The sequence below is a fragment of the Quercus robur genome, chromosome 9 (assembly GCF_932294415.1).
Source record: "Quercus robur chromosome 9, dhQueRobu3.1, whole genome shotgun sequence".
NCBI lineage: Eukaryota > Viridiplantae > Streptophyta > Magnoliopsida > Fagales > Fagaceae > Quercus > Quercus robur.
The window spans coordinates 21,210,499-21,232,973 of NC_065542.1; the positions used below are offsets into that span (position 1 = coordinate 21,210,499).

General features: G+C 34.7%; 1 protein-coding gene and 1 long non-coding RNA gene across 4 annotated transcripts; both read left to right on the plus strand.

Annotated features, from left to right (window-relative positions):
- The first annotated feature begins 8,144 nt into the window (after window positions 1-8,144).
- On the plus strand, window positions 8,145-12,150 carry LOC126699580 (uncharacterized). Of its 3 annotated transcripts, none has more exons than XR_007646824.1 (8): window positions 8,145-8,689; window positions 8,763-8,837; window positions 9,263-9,313; window positions 10,580-10,752; window positions 10,844-10,943; window positions 11,158-11,253; window positions 11,673-11,734; window positions 11,872-12,150. It is a non-coding gene; the product is annotated as an uncharacterized LOC126699580 (long non-coding RNA). The 3 variants fall into 3 exon arrangements; XR_007646823.1 differs by having other exon boundaries at window positions 8,151-8,689; window positions 9,263-10,490; XR_007646822.1 differs by having other exon boundaries at window positions 8,150-8,689; window positions 9,263-10,752.
- Window positions 12,151-15,594: 3,444 nt separating this feature from the next.
- LOC126699891 (cytochrome P450 89A2-like) lies at window positions 15,595-17,555 on the plus strand. The gene has a single exon (XM_050397859.1). The coding sequence runs from the start codon at window positions 15,619-15,621 to the stop codon at window positions 17,170-17,172; it is 1,554 nt and encodes a 517-aa protein (XP_050253816.1). The 5' UTR covers window positions 15,595-15,618; the 3' UTR covers window positions 17,173-17,555.
- Window positions 17,556-22,475: the final 4,920 nt, after the last annotated feature.

Genomic DNA, 22,475 nt, shown 5'->3' on the forward strand with positions numbered 1-22,475 from the left:
AGCACAAGTTTTCTCCAAAATGGGAAGGACCCTATATAGTCAAAGAAGCACATCCAACATGACACTATTAGCTAAAAGTTCAGGCAGGAATAAAGGCATATAGCCCCATTAGCGAAGCTCACCTTAAGAAATATCATGCTTAATCTTGTAAAAATATTTTGTTGCCATAATGTTGAACTGATGTTATGTTCCACAATACTTATACTATTATAAACAAAGTCTTCTATTCAACTATGTCATGTTATATTGTTCATAATATGCATGCAAAATTTCAATACGCTAGTTGAATAAAGAATAGTAGAGTTTATAATACAACCACATGGCCCTTCAAGACCATAAAATATTACATCTTGAAAATCATATAATGTTTGTGAGAGAACTAATGTTTTCAAGAAAGAAGTTTGGATCACTCAGAGCTCCTAGCTCACCTTCCAGCTTTTCAATCTCTTTCTTTAAAGAGTTACGTTCTACTGTGACACCTTCTAATTGAGTCTAAAAGGCAGAACTTGCTTCTTGTTGGGATGTTAATTTCGCTTGAAGTTTGTTGATAGATTCTTGGAGCTGAGTGATTGAAGTGCTATGTACTTGTAAGGCTGATTTTGTTTCCTTTGCTTTGTTGATACAAGAGTTTTCTTTAACTCTCAACTCGCGAAGTGAGGACGAGGAAATATGAACAAATGGTCCCGCCTTTTTTAAGTCCCTCAATGCAGTGACACAACTCTTTAACCAGCCGACATTGACACTTAGGCCCTCGGCCTCACTCAGTGTGGAAAGGAAATTGTCAAGGGGAAGAGCCAAACAATCCTCTTTGCCCTTTGACTACAGTTAGGATATGATAGACCCAATTTGTTGTAAGAGAAAGCCCCTAAGTGACAAGGTCCATTTGATAGTATCCTTCATGGTTTCAGGATATTTAAAGAGCAGTTGAGAACAGGTTGCTCTCAAATCAAGAGAAATCAATTAGAGTAATGGATCAGATTCTGTCTGGGTGCTTTCACTCTCTTGATCATTGGAAGTAGGTTCTACTATATCTTCTTTTTCCTGAGGAAAATTCGGCATACACTTGATTTGAATCCTCCCTTTCAGTCTTAGATTCTATTTCCTCATTAGAAGTCATTTCCTATACAAAAACCTCTGGGGTTGGAGAAGTGACTTTTGCTTTGGGTTGAGCCTGGGAAACAGATCCTATAACTTGTCAAAGGTCAAAAAGGGAGAAAGGAAGAAAAGTTACATGTGCCATTGATTAAGAGAAGACATTACAAGAGTTTAGCCACTATAAAGAAGAAAATGTACCTTGGGCTTCTTGATAGAAGGGGTTTCTGCATTCTTCTTTCTCTTAGTGCCTGAAGGTTTGGCTTTGGAAAGGAGCTTCTAAGTCAAATCACTCTGGAAAATAGGTGGGACATCCACTTGCTGGGCACCACTTTCCCCAAAATTTCTAACATGTTCCTTAATGTCGAACCACCATGACTTAAACCTGGGTGAAGGCAGTCTAGTTCTAGTAGGGAAGTAAAGGGGATTTCGTGGTTTGTTACCAATATCTTAATAAGATTCTCTCTTTTAAAAACTAAGGAGGCCACTACAGTGGGCAGAGCTAAAGTAGAGAAGTGTCCTAGTATGCCTTGGTCAAAACCAAATTAGCGGGCAAATCTATGGGGATTATACACTTGAGTCTCATACTCATCTTGAAGGCATGCTTGGAGATAAGAGGGAAAAGCACAAGCAACAAAGGAAAGTTCTTCCTCGGACTAGGGGGTATCTCTAAAATGAGAAACAGGAGTACTTTCTAAGGAAGTGAACAATGGAGGAAGTCCACCTTCTAGAGCAGAGTAGGGTCTGGCTATCCAGTCAATGGGGCCATCTAATACTTTGCTAAGAAAACTGTTTGAAGACACTACCATTTTGTTCCAATGCCATGAGTGTGGCAATCCTTGAGGTGATGGCAGACTGGTTTTATAAGAGCTTAACACCTTAGGGACAGGGGCATAATTCCTAAAGTGTTCCCACAACCATATTTTTAGAAAAGCAACGGGTACAAATGTTTCTACTTGAAATCTACCCCATGAGCATTGCAAGTCAAGGGTTAAATGATCTAAGTGAGAATACAAAGTTTCTAAAAAGTAGGGAGCAAGGGGAAAAGAATGTCCTTTGGCTAGTTTAACAGCTAGAGGGAAATGTCTGCTTAGAATATTTTCATGAGGATATCCCTCAAACGGATGGCAAGATAATAGGAAAGCAATAAAAGCGTCTAGTTCATTGCTAGAGTTACCTTCTCCCACAACAAAGTTGGTACCTTCCTTCAGAGAGTCTCCATTAGCTTCCTCATCCATGCCATCAGTTTATTTCCTCCAAAAGTACATGATCCATCCCCAGAAGTTGGCTTTGGAACCTTTGTCTCTGCCAGCACTAGCGTCTTCTGGTACTTCTCGTTGGGGGCTTTCCCTCTTCTTGTTACCTTCAGGACTAGTTTCTTGAGAGTTTTCTTCATTGCATCCTCAAGGAATTTCATGGCCTTAGACTCATTAGGAGATAAAGAGATGTTGACTATTGCACCATCACCAAACAGGGGAAGTCTCAATATCTCATAAACATTTTCTAGAGATGGAGAGATTTCTTAACACCCTATGAAGAAGGTGTGAGTAGTAGGATTCCATCGATACAGGAGGGAGAGAAGACTTTCACTGTCCTTGCTGATCTCTAGGCTAGAGAACACAAGAATGGTGTCTACAAGTTTCACCCTCTGTAAAATGTCCATGAAAGGAGGGTGAGCCAACAGTCTTCGATACCAACTTCTCCAACCTCAGGAAACAGAAGTGTGGGATTTGAAGACCATATCTACGGTGGGAGCAAAGTCCCCTTTGCAGGTGCTGAGCCTTGGAACGTGCTTTAAATCCAAATCCATTGTTAGAAGATCATCAAGTTCTCTACATGTTGTGTAGGGAGGGGCTTCAGAACAAGGGGTTGAGTTCCAATCAAGACTTTTATCAAACAGATAGTCCTCAAAGAAAGGAGGAATAATCCACTATTCCTCTATGAAAGGATTTTCATTTCATCCTAGAAGGGGCTTATTGCTCTTTGAAGGGGAGGGTTCTGAAAATTTTGCAAAACTAGATCTTAAGCCACGTTTTACACTAATGATTTGGTATCTGAGAAGAATTTTGGGTTTTGGGTTGAAGAAAAGAGAAGATAAGGAAAGAAAGAGTAAAATAAGGAAGGGAAATATTTCTTTTCCTTTTATACTTTGAGGAGTTACTCTTTTCCCTCTAAAAAGAAGTTTGATCAAAAAATGAAATATCTTTTCAAAATTGACTCGTGTCAGCAGAGGGAAAGAACTAAATCTCTGACAAAGGAGCAGTTGATGGTGCTGAAAACAAGGAAACCGCCTTCACAAACAAAGTGTAAAGGTGTGACCCTTCACCAATGGGTTCATTTTACCTTGTCTCATTTCATTTTGTTAACTGACATGTTTACATTTTTTTATGTCTTTGTGTAGGGGTTCCATGTGTAGTAAAATAAACATAAAGCATAACATAAATGTAAATGAACAGTAACCATATAATAAGATAAAATTTCCTTTTTCATATATATTTCTTTTATGTTTAAGTTTTACAAAAATTGGAAAGAGGGATTTACATGATTTGGCCCTTGTGGCCTATCACCCCTTTCCTATTATTAGGGTGTAGGGATTTGAACCTAGCAGGGGCGGCTTGATGCATTTGGGGGCCTAAAGCGAAAACTAACCTTGAGGCCTTTTATATATGTATATATGACTTAAAAAGTTTCTCAAAAAAAAAAAAAAAGACTTAAAAAAATTAAATATTACTTAAACTCTATTATCTTGATTTATGTGCAAAATTATTACTAATTAACATAAACCATGTAAAAAAAAAAATTGTTTTAGAAAGTTTATAGACACAAAAAATTTGACAAAACTTTTCATGCTTGTTGATGTGGTAGATTAATAGTGGTAAATAAAAGAATGATGTTAGTGGTGGACCTAAGTGAGAACTAGTAAAAGTTTGCAAACTCAAATATTGTGAAAAATGTTGTGAACTTTTTATTTTTATTTTTTGGGTATTGTGAACTTTTTTTTTTTTTTGAAAAGTGCTACATTTACAATATTTTTCACAACAAATCCTAGGTGTTAAATTGTTACTGATTCTAATTTGAACCTACTAGGCTACTACTAGAATTATTTTTTTGCCATTAATAAATGTCTGTAATAAGTTGCTACATAGGATTTTTTGTAAAAATATTGTGGACGTAGCATTTTTCTCTCTTTTTTTCTTGACTTTCATTTGATTAAAGAAAATTACTTTATTTTTTTAGCTAATATTAGGGATTAATTAATTAAAAAATCACTACAAGAAAACTGAACTATTGCGGCGGACCTATTGCGGCGGGTGCGAAAACCGCCGCTATAGGTCGCCTATTGCGGCGCTTTTTTGGCCCGCCGCTATACATGAGATCTATTGCGGTGTTCTATATGCCCGCCGCAATAGCTCTAGGATTTTGCGGCGCACTATAGCGGCGGGCCAATGACCCGCCGCAATAGACCTGTTTTAGCGGCGCTAAGCTTAGATATAGCGGCGGGTCAACTACCCGCCGCAATATGTACTCCTTTTTGCGGCGGGTTGAACCGCCGCAATAGACCTTTAAATTTCCATCTATTTTTTTTGCCTTCCCACTTAAAGATCAAATAGTAAATTACACCCGATTGGCATGAAAATTGGCATGCATGTTAATAACATATAGAAAATGTGATCCAACGGTTGGATTTTCAAAATTTGAATTCAACAATAAGTTATTGGTTGGTGTAACATTTTTTAGAGATACATCAAGTGTAACTTGAACCCAACGTTATATTTCTTAATTCAATGTGAATTTTGACAAATCTACCGTTAGATTACATTATCTTCATATATTTTTCGTGCATACAAAATTTCAAGGTAATTAAAGATTAATAGTCATGTCATCAATCAATTGTTTAAATTCAAGTTTTTGTAATTTAAAATAACGCATAAAAGATAAGTTTAAAGATCAAATGGTAAATTACACCCGATTAGCATGAAAATTGGCATGCATGTTAAGAACAAATAGAAAATGTGATCCAACGGTTGGATTTTCAGAATATGAATTAAACAAGAAGTTATTGGTTGGTATAACATTTTTTAGAGTTACATCAAGTATAACTTGAACCCAACGCTATATTTCTTAATTCGATGTGAATTTTGACAAATCTATCGTTAGATTACATTAGCTTCATATATTTTTTATGCATACAAAATTTCAAGGTGATCAAAGATTAATAGTCATGTCATCAATTAATTGTTTAAATTCAAGTTTTTGTAATTTAAAATAACACATAAAATATAAGTTTAAAGATCAAATGGTAAATTACACCCGATTGGCATGAAAATTGGCATGCATGTTAAGAACAAATAGAAAATGTGATCCAACGGTTGGATTTTCAAAATATGAATTAAACAAGAAGTTATTGGTTGGTATAACATTTTTTAGAGTTACATCAAGTATAACTTGAACCCAACGCTATATTTCTTAATCCGATGTGAATTTTGACAAATCTACCGTTAGATTACATTATCTTCATACATTTTTCAAGAATACAAAATTTCAAGGTGATCAAAAATTAATAGTCATGTCATCAATCAATTGTTTAACTTCAAGTTTTTGTAATTTAAAATAACGCATAAAAGATGAGTTTAAAGATCAAATGGTAAATTACACCCGACTGGCATGAAAATTGGCAAACATGTTAAGAACATATAGAAAATGTGATCCAACGGTAGGATTTTCAAAATTTGAATCCAACCATAAGTTATTGGTTGGTGTAACATTTTTTAGAGTTACATTAAGTATAACTTGAACCCAACGCTATATTTCTTAATCCGATGTGAATTTTGACAAATCTACCGTTAGATTACATTATCTTCATATATTTTTTAAGCATACAAAATTTCAAGGTGATCAAAAATTAATAGTCATGTCATCAATCAATTGTTTAAATTCAAGTTTTTGTAATTTAAAATAACGCATAAAAGATGATTTTAAAGATCAAATGGTAAATTACACCCGATTGGCATGAAAATTGGCAAACATGTTAAGAACATATAGAAAATGTGATCCAACGGTTGAATTTTCAAAATTTGAATCCAACAATAAGTTATTGTTTGGTGTAACATTTTTTAGAGTTACATTAAGTGTAACTTGAACCCAACGCTATATTTCTTAATTCGATGTGAATTTTGAAAAATCTATCGTTAGATTACATTAGTTTCATATATTTTTTATGCATACAAAATTTCAAGGTGATCAAAGATTAATAGTCATGTCATCAATTAATTGTTTAAATTCAAGTTTTTGTAATTTAAAATAACGCATAAAATATAAGTTTGAAGATCAAATGATAAATTACACCCGATTGGCATGAAAATTGGCATGCATGTTAAGAACAAATATAAAATGTGATCTAACGGTTGGATTTTCAAAATAATAATTCAACAATAAGTTATTGGTTGGTGTAATATTTTTTAGAGTTACATCAAGTGTAACTTGAACCCAACCCTATATTTCTTAATTCAACGTGAATTTTGACAAATCTACCGTTAGAATACATTATTTTCATATATTTTTCATGCATACAAAATTTCAAGGTGATCAAAGATTAATAGTCATGCCATCAATCAATTATTTAAATTCAAGTTTTTGTAATTTAAAATAACGCATAAAAGATGAGTTCAAAATTCAAATGGTAAATTACACCCGATTGGCATGAAAATTGGCATGCATGTTAAGAACAAATAGAAAATGTGATCCAACGGTTGGATTTTCAAAATATAAATTAAATAATAAGTTATTCGTTGGTGTAACATTTTTTAGAGTTAGATCAAGTGTAACTTGAACCCAGCACTATATTTCTTAATCCGATGTGAATTTTGACAAATCTACCGTTAGATTACATTATCTTCATATATTTTTCAAGCATAAAAAATTTCAAAATGATCAAAAATTAATAGTCATGTCATCAATCAATTGTTTAAATTCAAGTTTTTGTAATTTAAAATAACGCATAAAAGATGAGTTTAAAGATCAAATGGTAAATTACACCCGATTGGCATGAAAATTGGCATGCATGTTAAGAACAAATAGAAAATGTGATCCAACGGTTGGATTTTCAAAATATGAATTCAAAAATAAGTTATTGGTTGTTGTAACATTTTTTTAGAGTTACATCAAGTGTAACTTGAATCCAACGCTATATTTCTTAATTCAACGTGAATTTTGACAAATCTATTGTTAGATTACATTATCTTCATATATTTGTCATGCATACAAAATTTCAAGGTGATCAAAGATTAATAGTCATGTCATTAATCAATTGTTTAAGTTCAAGTTTTTGTAATTTAAAATAACGCATAAAAGATGAGTTTAAATATCAAATGGTAAATTACACCCGATTGACATGAAAGTTGGCATGCATGTTAAGAACAAATATAAAATGGGATCCAACGGTTGGATTTTCAAAATATGAATTCAACAATAAGTTATTGGTTGGTGTAATATTTTTTAGAGTTACATCAAGTGTAACTTGAACTCAACCCTATTTTTCTTAATTCAATGTGAATTTTGATAAATCTACCATTAGATTACATTATCTTCATATATTTTTCATGCATTCAAAATTTCAAGGTGATCAAATATTAATAGTCATATCATCAATAAATTGTTTAAATTTAAGTTTTTGTAATTTAAAAAAACGCATAAAAGATGAGTTGAAAGTTCAAATGGTAAATTACACCCGATTGACATGAAAATTGGCATTTTAAATTATATTTATTTAAATAGTAATAAAATATATGTAATTTATTTAAATAGTAATATAACATATATAATTTATTTAAATAGTAATATAATATATATAATTTATTATGATATAATATAGTATATATATATGTTTATTTATATGACTATGATGTTAACTCCAATCACTAGTTCAGTGGTGTACAGCACATGTTTCTCCCATATGGTCTCGTGTTCGAGACCTTACTTTGTTAATAATTATTTAAAAATTTTAAAACTCTTATTTCATATGTTAAAACCCTAGCAATAGATTTTTCTCCTAGCCGCCCCCTTCTCCAAATTCTTTTCTCTTCCTCCAGAGCCGTCACCCTCCCTAAATTTTTTTTCTCTTCAAGAGATGCTACTGTCAAGCATAGTTTGGAAGCTTTTTTTTTTTCACTTTGAGCTCTAGTTTAATTGTAGGTCGTTTCCTCTTCCTTTTCCTCTTACTCTGAAATCTGGAACTACCTCTGGATCCCTCCTCATTTCTTACTCAAAAGAACTCAGTCAACAATCCTTCTCCCAACTCAAAATCATCAACTCGATCTCGTAGCCAGGAGGCGTTTGTGCTAATTGAGGAAGAGATAAAAATACCCTAGTAGTTTTTAGGGAAAAATAAAAAATAACCGCCGCTCCTCCTCCGCACGCTCCGCCAATCGCTCCCTCCAACGAGGTTTGCACGATCTTCATAACGGGATTGCCCGAAGACGTGAAGGAGAGTGAGCTGCAAAACCTTCTGCGGTGGCTACCTGGCTATGAAGCTTTTCAGGTTAACTTCAAAGGCGAGAAGCCTATGGGATTCGCTCTCGCCGCCAAAGACGCTCTTCAGGTCTGGACTGTTTGATCTCAAAATTTTTGGATTTTGAATTGAATTATGGTTTTTGATTGATTTTTTGGTGTAGGAGATGGTTTTTGATGTGAGTCAAAGTCGGTGTTGCACATGGAGATGGCGAAGAAGAATCTGTTTGTGAAAAGAGGTGGTGAAAATTGAAACTCAAACTCACTTTGATTTTTCTTAATTTTTTGCCTTTTATTTTATTGCAGTTATATGTGAAATTAGCTTTAGATTAGAGGATAGACTCTAGAGAGTATAAGATTTGTTGGATCTTTACATATATATATGTGTGTAGGAATTTTGATTGGAAACCAGTAGAATCGAATTTGTGTGTGTAGGAATTTTGATTGGAAACTAATAAAATCGAAGATTTGTGTGTGTGAGTGAGTGAGTGAGTTTAGGAATTTTGATTGGAAACTAGTAATATTGAATTTGTGTGTGTGTGTGTGAGAGAGAGTGATTGTGTGTAGGAATTTTTTGTTACTTAGTTTTGGGTTTTGTTACTTACCTGCGGATTATATATAGTTAACGGGCAGTTAGCTTACAAATTTTAATATTTCAATGCAGGTTGGATATAGGCACATTGATTGTGCTTAAGTTTACAACAATGAGAAGGAGGTAATTTTGCATAACACCAGATATTGTATATCATTTTAGTTGCCATTTCATATCATGACATTTTGTTAAGTCATTCAACTTTGGTTAGATCTACTCTCAAGTGTTTTTTTTTTTCCTAAAAATGTTTCTGACCAAATTGCAGGGGTACTATATAGTGCATTTCACCTTTCATGTCACTGTGTGGTCTATGAAGCTTACTGCTTGATTTGCTAAGAAATTACTAAAAGCTAGCAGAAGTAACCATATTCCTTAGAATAATTTAGAAATGGTCAATAGTCATCTCTTTCATCTTCATGGCATAGCTCACTCCTGATATTTTCTAAGTCAACCAAGTGTGGGGCAATGTTAGGATTTAGTTGTGAGCAATTTAATAAATCATGTTAAATATAAATAATTTGATATTGTTATAACACCTCCCTCACATATTTACGATGATTGGTTGAATCTGATATTGCTTTGGAAGCTGAGATTGTGTGCAGAAATGATCGAAATCCTGCTTTTCAGATATTTGGATCTTAGGAGTGTAGAACACTAGAACTAAATAGGGTTTATTTGATGAGAGAAAGTTATAAACAAGTCACTAGCCACACAATAGGGGATTTGAATTGTTATGCCACTGAGTTATAAAGCTTTTGGCGACCATTACACTATTAAAGGGTCAACAAAAGACATTATAAATTCATGTGTATTGGTTGTGCAAGTTTGCAATACAGTTTACCTTGTCCTCTACCTTGTACTTCAGCCTTAAATTCCAGATAGAGTGTACATTGATCTCATATGCTAGGTTGAGAATTCAGATAGTCTACTAAACTTTAAAGTTAATGACCCGGGTGGCTTTTCCCTATTTGTCCCTAGCTCCTAGCCCCACAACCACAACCTCTCTCTCTCTAACAAAATATGGTTTTTTCCTCTCACATACTTCCTGTCTTCTTCTTCTTCTTTTTCTTCTTCTTCTTCTTCTTCTTCTTTTTTATAAAATCCTTATAAAAGAAAAAATTGCAAGTAAAATTGGCAGTGAGTGAAGTGTGAAGATTGGGGGAAGGACAGAGAGAAAGGGAAATGGAAAAAGACGGAGAGGTTGTGTGCGTGACCGGAGGTAGCGGGTGCATTGGATCCTGGCTCGTCCATGAACTCCTCCATCGTGGCTACAATGTCCATGCCACCGTCCAAGATCTCAGTTAAAAAAATCAAATTTGCTCGATCGATCTTCCATCACTTTATTATTATTATTATTATTCTCCTAACCGACTATCTGTTCTGTTGCAGAGGATGAGAATGAAACGAAGCATTTAGAAGGTCTAGAAGGAGCTGAAACTCATCTCCATCTCTTCCAGATTGATCTCCTTGACTACCCCTCCATTCTCCGTGCTGTTAATGGCTGTGCCGGTGTCTTCCACCTCGCCTCTCCCTGCATCGTCGATCAAGTCCAAGACCCCCACGTTTGTGCTCCGATCCTCCTCTATCTTTAAACATTGGATATTCTCTTGCAGCTGGAATTGATTTAGTTTTACGTGGTTCCTGTTTTTCTAGATTAAAACAACAGCGCAGTTAGATGCAGCTCTTTCATTTTTTGGAACTACTGCTTCGGAGGATTTTAAGTTGAATGAATTTGAAGAAGCCTGTGGTGTTGGTATGTCAAATTTTACATGTTTAGGATGATCATTTCGTAGTGTGTTTTTTTGTATGTCAAAATTTGAATTGGAGTGCTTCTCTCTGGCCTGCTGATGGTCTCATTATTTCTTACCCTAATTTAATTTAATTGTTTTGTGTGTCTGTGTAATTTTATTATGTATTTTCTAACTTCTTCTTTCTGGATATTGATTTTCATTTGTTTTTGCAACCAGGTGTTGAGGTTTCAGTCGAAGAAATTGAACAAGCTGTAAATGAGGTTTTTGAAGAGAATAAGAATGTGATTTTGGAGCAATGCTATTGAACAAATGGTTAGTGACTTTATTCTATGGAATTTCTGATAATTTAATACATGTACTTTGATTTCCTTAATTTTTTAAAATGGCTTATCATATTATGATGTAGACATGTTGTAAATATTGTTACACTTTGACATGGAACAATCTCTTGGACAATTGGTTTGTTAAGGGGTCATATTGTGGGGTATTTGTGTCACTATGCTTGTGTGTGTGTAGATGCATCACTGATCAACCTTAATTTATTTTTGTATTGCCAATTCAGTTCATGCTATGCCATCTTTTTCTTTTTATTGTGAAATTTTGTGACTATGTGGTTCTGTGATCGTTTGTTCCTGCCTATTCCTAGTTGTAGGCATTTAACCTCTACCATTATGCTGCATGATTCCGTTCTGTTCAGCATTTGAATTTGTGTTCTATTTCTTTGTGTGTAGTGGGTGAATTGTTAGGGCACGTTTGGAGGCGGCACCCATGGGGTGATCCAAAAATTGTGAAGGTAATTTTTTTTTTAAAAATATTTATGTTAACTTCGGTTATGACTGGATCAATTTTTGTTGTTTCACTTTAATAGTGTTTTAACATCATTGATCATACTTTATAGAGACCAACACAACTTTGGTATTTGCTTGTCAGGTTTGTCTGGACATTAGAACAATAAAACTGTCCGCAAATTCTCTCGGGTAGCTTTTTGTTGTACTTTTTTTAAAAATGTTTTGTGTTTAATTATATTGGTTGACTCATCAATCTCTCCTTCTCTCTCTCTAAATATAGACACACACATATGTAATCCCAAATTGAACTGTTTTTGGGGTACATGGCTTTGTACTTGTGCAGAGAATGTACCCTCGTTTTGGAAATTTTATGTGTTTTGTATCCTGGAAATTGTTATAGAACATTTTTATATTGTTTGTACGTTAATCTTTTTAAATTTGTGATGCAATCCATCTAGATAGTTAGCACATATTTCATTTGACTTGACTCCATATTATGTATAGTAATGATGCAGTAGCCTGATGTATTAACATTACTCATTAGCTTATAGCAGCAGCAGTAGTTAGAAGAATAATCTAGTAGTTTTAGTGTAAAATTGTAATAAGCAACTTTAAGTAACAGCTAGAGTTAGCTAGAGCTTTTGTAACTCAATTAGTTAGCAACCAAGGCTGTTAGCTAGAAGTTAGTAATTCTGTTAGCAGTTTGTATAGCTGGCATTAGGCCCTGTGCTGAGTATGTTAAATTCCTTAGAAGTTAGTACTTAAGCATGGCATGTATAAATATCCCTAAGATGTACAAATTATTCAGTTTTGAATGCAATTACATAGATTAGCCTAGTGCTATTTTGAAGAGATGTATTATGTTGCATTTTTGTTCATTGTTGTGCTCCTAATGTCTTAGTGGAGCTAAAATTATTACAGGTTATTTGTAATAGAAATGTGGTTTTAGGACCCAGGAGGAAGAAAAAAAGAAAAAAAAAAAAAAAACCTATAGCGGCGGGCGAAACCGCTTCGCCCGCCGCTAAAAGGTACACAGGGTATGTTGTACATGAAGTCCTATAGCGGCGCTTATTTACCGCCGCTATAGGTGACAACCTACAGCGGCGGGCCTATCCCGCCGCTAAAAGGCCACATGACTTGAATGGCAACCTTATATGGCGGCGGTTTTTAGCCCGCCGCAATAGATCAAAAGCGCCGCTAAATGGCAGATCTATTGCGGCGCTTTTACCGACCGCCGCAGTCAACCTATAGCGGCACTGCAGCACTGGCGGGACGGCCCGCCGCAATAGCACCCGCCGCTATAGGTCAAATGTACCTTTAGCGGCGCTTTTTTGGGCTTTAGCGGCGTTTTTGGCCCGCCGCAATAGCCCATTTTTCTTGTAGTGAATAGCCATATTGGTTAAAATTTAGGGGCATTTTTTTCTACTTAGGGCCTTAGGCGACTGCATCAACTGCATTTACTGTAGGGCCGGCATTGAACTCTGGATGTATTAGTTCAAATTAACTAGTTGAACTACAAAATTTTTGGCAATTTGCATGATTTTGCCTTTTATGATAGACCAAGACACCTAAGGGCGGAGCCATGTCCATGGGTGGGGGGCCATCCCCCCCCCCCCATTTTGAAATGTTCTTCACTATCTATATATATATAAATGTTTTCAAAATTTAGCCTGCAAAAATAAGAGTTGCCCCCCCTAAATATTTAAATTAGTCCAACGATGCTTTAAAAAAAAAATTTTTGGTCTAATAGTTATAGAGACATAACTTTATTTTTCACAATTTTATTTTTTATTGTAAAATGTGCTCTTATATCTGTTAAATATTTGATAAAATTTAGCACCAAACATGTTTAGATCTATCTTTTTCAATCCGTTATGTGGCAATTAACAAGTCATTGAATTATTAAAAAAATATATATATTGTCACTAAAACTACACATGAAATGTCTCTTTAGTTGCCAAATAATGGGTTAGAGTAAGATAGTTGAAAATATGTTTGGAGTATAACTTATTACTCCAAGTTTTGGATCATTCATGTTTTTGAAAATTTCATTAGTTCAATTGAAAGATTTTTTACTTACTTTAGTATAAAATTTGATAATTTGTATTAAAAATGAAACTTTTTAAGAATTTCACTATGAAATGGTAAAAATGAATTTTATTTTATGAAAGATCACCATCAAACATAATTGATTGAAAATACTAAGCTCTTTTTTTTTTTTTTTTTTTTTTTTTGTTGGGTGTGTATATGTATAATTGTGTGTATATAATAAAAAAGCGTGTGTTTATATATGTGTGTGGGAGATTGTCTCGATAAATATATTAATGCAGAAACTTAGCCCCCCCCCCCCCCCCCCCAAAACAAAAATTCCAATAACTACATTGGCCAATTAAAAAAAAAAAAAAAAAACAATTGCAGAAGCAAACTATATTGGCCAATTATATCTGGCATATATTATAATCTTTAGGTAATTTAACAATTTCGGCCAAAAGAGAAATCATTTTAAGTTTTACAATATAACAACTATAGTCAATTGTAGCAAATAAAGTAAGCTTCTGCAACATAAAAATTACAATCAACATGTATACATTTCATAAAGAACAAATAACAAATTTGTTAATTTTCTACTTGTCAATTGAAAATAGTCCCAAGTTAACTACCAAAATAGGAAATTAAAACAAATTTGTTAATATTGGACTTTATATATATATACACACACACAAAATCCACTGAAAGACTATTCATGAACATTTTATAGGGAATTAAAAAAATATATCACAAAAAAGACATACATACAAAAAATTCATCAAGAAAATAACAAAAAAAAAAAAAATCAAATTATATTGGAGGAAAGTTGAAAATGCAGGTACTATAATAGAGAAGAAAAAAGTACAATAATACTACATCAAATTTTTTTTTTTGCTACAAATTTTATAATTATTACTTGAGTGATAAAGGAAGAATTGGGGTTTTATTATTCTTAGTTATGTCTACCACTCAAGTAGACAAACTCAACGGTTTAACGATTGTAAAATTTATTATAAAAACATTATGTATAAGGGATTTTTAGTGGGACCAAGGTGGCAAAAATAGAAAAATCCAAACAATTTAATGTGCCTAGCTTTTAATAGAAAACCAAAATAATTAAGACATTTATCCTACTAATCACATTTTATTATCAAATATGTAAACTTTTTATAACAAAATTGACATTCCTTTAATATTTTTTTCATTCAATAATGGGCTGTGTTTTTTTCACCGTTTCACATACTGTGTAATGACTCACTTTTTTAGTTTATAAAAAATGCTGTTACACAGTATGTGAAAGAGATTTTCCCATAACAAGCTTGTGCGTAATTCACGTTTTCAGTTAAAAAAAGAAAAAGAAAAATAGATTTTGAGTTTTTCACCTTCAATAATTGTCCTCCCTTTCTATCTTTTTCTCTCTCAAAAAAGATAATTGTCCTTGCTGGTTAGTATCCAACAATCAAATCAAATTTAGTGTACGTTTGGATACGCTGGTGTTTTTTTCTTTTTTTTGTAGGGACAAATTTTATTGTTATTGATACTCTTTATGAATAATAGTTGTAATATTTGACTTTGTCAAATAATTTTTAGCAACATTAGTAGATTTTGTGCATTATTTAAAGGATCCATAAATTTTATTTTTTAACAATTTTTTATTAAAAATAAATTCTACTGTATTATTAACCCATTTAAAAATTATTTCATTACAATATTTTTTAATTTTCAATTTTTAACGGTATCTACACAGAACCTTACCGACTCCTCTTTTTCTCATCTCTCTTCAGAAAAGGTTATCCCTTTATATTTATTAGCTCATTTAACACTTACCCACACTAAAGGGCCACACTCACGCTTATCAAACATGGAGACCTGGTTCATCATCGTTATCTCTCTCTGCATCTCAGCCCTTCTCAAATCTTTCCTCAACCTCACCACCAACAACAAACTCTCTGAAAACAATAAGCTCCCTCCTGGACCCTACACCATTCCCATCATTGGCAACTTCCTATGGCTCCGCAAACCCTTCTCTGAACTCGAACTCATCATCCGCAAACTCCATGCCAAGTACGGACCCATCATCACCGTTTACATAGGCTTTCGCCCGGCTATCTTCGTTGCCGACCGCTCTCTCGCTCACAAAGCTCTCGTCCAAAACGGTGCCGTTTTCGCTGACCGCCCAACTCCTCCACCAACAAACGCGGTCATATCTAGCAATCAACACAATATCAGCTCAGCTTATTACGGTCCCACATGGCGACTCTTTCGTCGCAATCTCAGTTCGGAGATTCTCCACCCTTCACGTGTGAAATCCTACTCTCACGCGCGCAAGTGGGTTTTGGATATCCTCGTCAACCGCCTTGATTCTCAGTCTAAATCCGGTAAACAGATTGTTGTTAAAGAAGATTTCCAATACTCCATGTTTTGTTTGTTGGTGCTTATGTGTTTCGGAGACAAACTCGGAGAAACCCAGATTAAGAAAATCGAAGAGGTTCAACGTCGCTTGCTTTTGAGCTTAGGTCGGTTTAGTATACTCAATTTTTGGCCCAGTATTGGAAGGATTGTATTTCGTAAGCGTTGGGAAGAGTTGTTTCAAATTCGGAGAAACCAGGATGCTGTGTTAAGGCCTTTGGTAGAGGCTAGGAGGAAAGTGAGGCTAGAAAGACAGAGCAAAGTAAATGAAGGCAAAAATAATGATGGTGATGATGAGTTTGTTGTGTCGTATGTGGATACGTTGTTGGACTTGGAGTTACCAGAGGAAAAGAGGAAGCTTTCAGAGGAGGAAATGGCTAGTTTGTGCTCGGAGTTTCTCAACGCGGGTACAGATACTACGTCCACAGCATTGGAGTGGATTATGGCCAATTTGGTGAAATACCCAGAAATCCAAGAGAGGCTTTTTGTGGAGATTAAAGGGGTTGTTGGTGATGGAGAAAAGGAAGTGAAAGAAGAGGATCTGAACAAGATGCCTTATTTGAAAGCAGTGGTTTTGGAGGGTTTAAGGAGACACCCACCTGGGCATTTTTTGTTGCCACATGCAGTGACTGAGGATGTGGTTTTGGATGGATATTTGGTACCAAAGAATGCTACTTTGAATTTCATGGCGGCAGAAATGGGGCGGGAGTCGAGGGTTTGGGAAGATCCTATGAACTTTAAGCCTGAGAGATTCTTGAGTGGTGATGATGGTGTGTTTGATATAACTGGAAGCAGAGAGATTAAGATGATGCCATTTGGTGCAGGGAGGAGGATTTGTCCTGCTTCTGGTTTGGCAATACTGCATTTGGAGTATTTTGTGGCCAATTTGGTTTGGAATTTTGAGTGGAAAGCTGTTGATGGTGACGAGGTTGATATGTCAGAGAAGCTAGAGTTCACTACGGTGATGAAGAATCCTCTCAAGGCCCACTTATATCCAAGACTTTAAATGGTTAAGTCTATGACTATGATAGTGTTTTATTTATTTTTATTATGTAACACTATGACTATGATGTTAAGGTTTACGCCCTTCTCTCACCAAAAAAAAAAAAAAAAACAAACAAACAAAGAGGTTTATGCCCTAAAATCTAATATAAATAGTTAAACTGTTTAATTGTATGACACTATTTATAAATTAACTATTGAGACATTATCATAGTTCTTGAGATGCATTGTATATTTATGTGATTTGGTTACAAAAGATATGTGTGAGCTCAGAGTCGTTTCTGCTGCAATAATGGGCTTACAATTTATTTGTACGCGAGGGTTGTACTCAATCCTACCAATTGAGGCTCCAAACAAGTGATAACACTCCCCTTTAATCCCCCTGAATATCCCAGCGTGTTCACTCACCCTCTCTCTCTCTCTCTCTCTCATGTCCAACCCCTTCTACCCTTGCTTTGACCTCCTTTTATAGCCCTCTGTTAGTGGGGTGGTTGTCATTTCTTTCCCCACTAACTCACACATTCTCATGTCCACCAGAATCCCAAGGGATCCTCACGAATTCAAAGGATTCCCTTAGAACTTGTTCTAGATGCCAGACAGTGTTCAGAAGTGGATTTCTTTCAGAATCGTTAGCTCTCGGTGACCGACCTCGTTGGGACTGCACACAGATTTCCTTTTTAGTCGACTCAGACCACCGACCTTTAAGGAATCTCTCTGGATGTGGTCACCCCAATTCTCGGCATTTAGCTAGAGATCGGGCCCATTGTGATGAAGCCCGAGGTTACCTCCCCCATGTGTATCGGGCCCACATCACCTAATGGGCCTTGAGCTTTGTGTTGGGCTTTGTCCAGGTGGGTTGACCTGGTTTCTCGAGCCCAACTCACCCACAAGATATAAATCACAAGTTCCTTGTAAAATCAAAATATAGTTCATAGTTGGTAATGAAATTGAGCGTTTCATTTGCGAAGACTATAATGCATCAACTAAGATGGTTTGTCTTGATCATGGAAGTGGAGACTTTTAGTTGATGTGTTGATATGTCTTAAGTGTGTAAGACATATTGAACTAAACCACTGTGAGATTAATTATTCAATTAACAACTGTTACTTGAATAATTAATCTTACGACTTCTAATTTTATAGACTCTCAATCCTGCGAGGATAGTAAACCTAATCATGAAATGTAGGTTACTTTGATATATTAGGAGTGAGATCTAATTTAACGGTCAAAACCTCAGTATGTTGGGCAACCACACATAGTGTTGAGGGAACATATATTCTCAAGATGGAATCCATAATCTCTTTCCATAGGGACACGAAATATCCCCTTGAGATAAGTTTAATAGAACTGGATATTCAAGGCTAGCCACTTTAGTAAAAAGTTACTAAAATTTATATTTATTGAAATTAGATTTCATAAATATGAATAACTAAAATATTAAACCAGGTATTCAATGAATAAAATAATTGTTTACAAAGTGACAGTTTATTATGACTTTGTTCACTATGAATATTTCATAGAGGGGTCAAATGATATCATATTAGAGTCTTGGAAAATAATTTATTAATAAGGCCTAGAGTGCAATTATATTTCCATAGTAGTACTTATTATATAATTAATGGTAATTTTAAGCTTGTCAAGAGTTGATAGATAAATCTGAAGCCCATTGGAGAAAGAGTCTTATTAGTCCCTTTGGTCCTATCCCAAGTCATACACTTAAGCCCAATTGGGTTGGCCCAAAACGTTAACCCAATTAGATAATTAATTTTTATTTAATAAGTGTTATTAAATAAAGTAATTGATAAGGCAGTTAAAACATACATATGATTAAAAGAAGAGAAAACAATTTTTCTCTACAAGTTTTTTGGAATACATTTTTCCAAAGGAAAGTTAACGTATGTAAGAACTGATTGAGAGATCACTCATCTTGGGCACCATGTGGAATTGGGATGAAGATTGGAGGCATTCTCAAGTCTTGTTCTTGAATATTACTGCACCAAGGTATGTTTTCTCTTCTTTGTCTTAGAATTTAAGGTTATATGTTATCTCTCACGAATGAAGTATATTTTTGTGTTACTTCTGCTGTGGGTTTTGTATGAGATGCAAAACCAGTTTTTCTAACAATTGGTATCAAAGCAAACTTCAATATCATGCTTGTATAACATGTGATTGAGTTTTAGAAATTAAAAAAAAAAAAAAAAAAAAAAAAAAAAACCGTTTTCTTGGTGTTTAATTCAAAATTCTGCAGTAGTTTTTTCTGCATTACGGTTTTGTTCTATTAACTTTAGACCTGTGTGCCGTGATAAATATATGAGATATATTAATTGTTACTTGATTCGTTGACATGACGTTTATAGCTTTTTGCTTGGTGCCGTGTGTTTCTAATCTTTGTATTAGAGTTGAACACGGTGGATAAAAATCGCTATGTTTCTTATCAACGTAGATTGTCAAGATGGGTATACAATTATTAGAAAGTTTATGCACTTGACACCGTTGTTATGAGTTTGATTGCTCTTTATGCATATATAGAATAGCGGTTTGACTTTTTTGTTTCTATTTTATATTAATATTGCTTCAGTGAATTCGTTCGCATTATGATGTTCAACGTTGTTTCATTGATATTGTTTATTAATATATATATATATGTTCAACGTTGTTTCATTGATATTGTTTATTAATATATATATATATATATGTTCAACGTTGTTTCATTGATATTGTTTATATATATATATATATATATATATGTGTGTGTGTGTGTGGATTCATGTGAGTATATGAGTCTAAGTTATAGATTTTCACATGATGTTTACTTAGTTTCGGGAGTCTTTTGGGTTAAAATTGCAAATTTTAAAGTTAATTTGCGTTATAGCTACTGTTCGAAGTTAATTGGGAAACTGAGGAGAGAGATTGAATTTCGACAAAGGCGTTGTCGAAATTCAGCCAAAAAAGCAGGAGAGAGAATAAGGTTACCGAAATTCAATCAGAAAACAGGAGAGAGGAGAGAGAATAACAAAAAAGTAGGGGAGAGGAGAGAGAATAACCAAAAAGCAGGAGAGAGGAGAGAGAATAACCAAAAAATTTTTTTTTTCCCCCACAATTTCGGTAATGCCATTGCCGAAATTGTTGGGGAAATTTTTTTTTTTCCCCACAATTTCGGTAATGCCATTGCCGAAATTGTGGAGGAAAAAAAAAATTTTTTTTCCCACAATTTCGGTAATCCCATTGCTGTTTTTATTTATTTATTTATTTATTTACATTTACGGCAACGCTATTGCCGAAATAGGGGAAAATTATTTAATTTTTCCTCAATTTCGGCAATCCCATTGATGTTTTCTCTTTTTATTTATTTATTTACATTTATGGCAACGCTATTGCCGAAATAGGGGAAATTATTTTTCCAAATTTTTTCCCAATTTTTATTTATTTATTTACATTTATTTACATTTACGGCAACGCTATTGCCGAAATAGATATTTCCTCCTATTACGGCAATGAGATTGCTGTAATCCTTTTCTCTTTTTCTTTTTCTTTTTTTTATTTTTATTTTTATTTTTTATTTACATTTACGGCAATGGTATTGCCGAAACAGGGGAAATTTTTTTTCCCTATTTCGGCAATCCCGTTGCCGTAATCCTTTTCTCCTTTTTTTTCTTTTTTTTTCACATTTTCGGCAATCCCCTTATTTCGGCAATAGCGTTGCCGTAAGTGTAAATAAATAAATAAATAAAAGAGAAAACAGCAATGGGATTACCGAAATTGTGGGGAAAAAAAAATTTTTTTTTCCTCCACAATTTCGGCAATGGCATTACCGAAATTGTGGGGGAAAAAAAAAAATTTCCCCAACAATTTCGGCAATGGCATTACCGAAATTGTGGGGGAAAATTTTTTTTTTTTGGTTATTCTCTCTCCTCTCTCCTGCTTTTTGGTTATTCTCTCTCCTCTCTCCTACTTTTTTGTTATTCTCTCTCCTCTCTCCTGCTTTCTGATTGAATTTCGGTATCGTATTCTCTCTCCTGCTTTTTTTGGCTGAATTTCGGCAACGCCATTACCGAAATTCAGTCTCTCTCCTCAGTTTCCCAATTAACTTCGAACAGTAGCTATAACGCAAATTAACTTTAAAATTTGCAATTTTAACCCAAAAGACTCTAGTTTCGGTGCCGTGCTTTCATAGACTTTGTATTAGCAATGAACACATGAACGTATATTGCTAATATATGAATTCGATGTGTCATGTTTTTTGTATTCTTGGAATCCTTTAATATATTATTATATATGGATTCATATACATGCAAATTACATAAGCTATTCATCAGTTAATTTGAAGGTATATGGATGTGAAAGTTCAAATATGTGTATAAACACCCTTGAACGTTTAGACCCCCAAATTACAACTTAACTAATTCAAGCATTATGTCAAACAACTAGTGTGCGGAAACTTAACGTAAGCTATAATATGGAATTGGTAAAACTATCTAAGCCAAATTAAAATCACAACCCACAGCAGATAATAAAAAGGCAAAGATAAAGAGAAAGGAAGATGCAAACACAAGGACAACATGCGATGTGTTATCGAAGAGGAAACCGAAACTCTCGGCGTAAAACCTCTCCGCCGCCCCCCAAGCGGTAAACAATCCACTAGAAAATATAGTTGGGATACATGGACAGCAATAGACCCTCCAAGCCTAATCTACCCAGTGCACCTAAGCCCTCCAAGCTTCTTGCTCCAACGAGGTTGCGCCGAACTTTTTTCTTTTCTAGCTTCCCGAATTCTGCTACTAGACCATAGCATCAACCAATGAAGATTGGTTCATTCCTAACTGCTTCCCAGAAATCCAAACAGCTCTTTCATAGTGATGATTATGGTGAGAACAAGGTTTGGTAAAATGCCTCTCAAGGATTTGACAATGGAGAGGAAGAGAGTTGAGGAATTTGAAGAGACTCTAATGTATAGATTGTTGGTGAATCAATCTTGTTTTTCTTTAGGGTTTCTCTCTCAGAATTCTCTCTGGAAGCTCTCTTACAATCGTGGGTAAAAGGGGTATTTATACTGGAGTGGGAGAGGAATGTGAAACGTCAGGTTTTACAAAACAGGGGTGGCTCGCGGCTTGACCTCGCGGCTTGACTAAGTCGCGAGATCCAGTCGCGAGATAACCGTATGGCCAGTTGTCCTGTTTTGTCCTGTAGTGCTCCAGCTAGCATGACTGTTCACCTTCTGGCATGCTTGGCACGTGTGCTGCGTTTGGCGGCTTGCAGCCGTGAGTCACCCGCGAGGCCAAGCCGCGAGTCTCTGTTTTCTTGCACACT

Coding starts and splice junctions, on each gene's coding strand:
- LOC126699891 (XM_050397859.1), top strand. CDS start 15,619: ATGGAGACCTGGTTCATCATCGTTATCTCTCTCTGCATCTCAGCCCTT.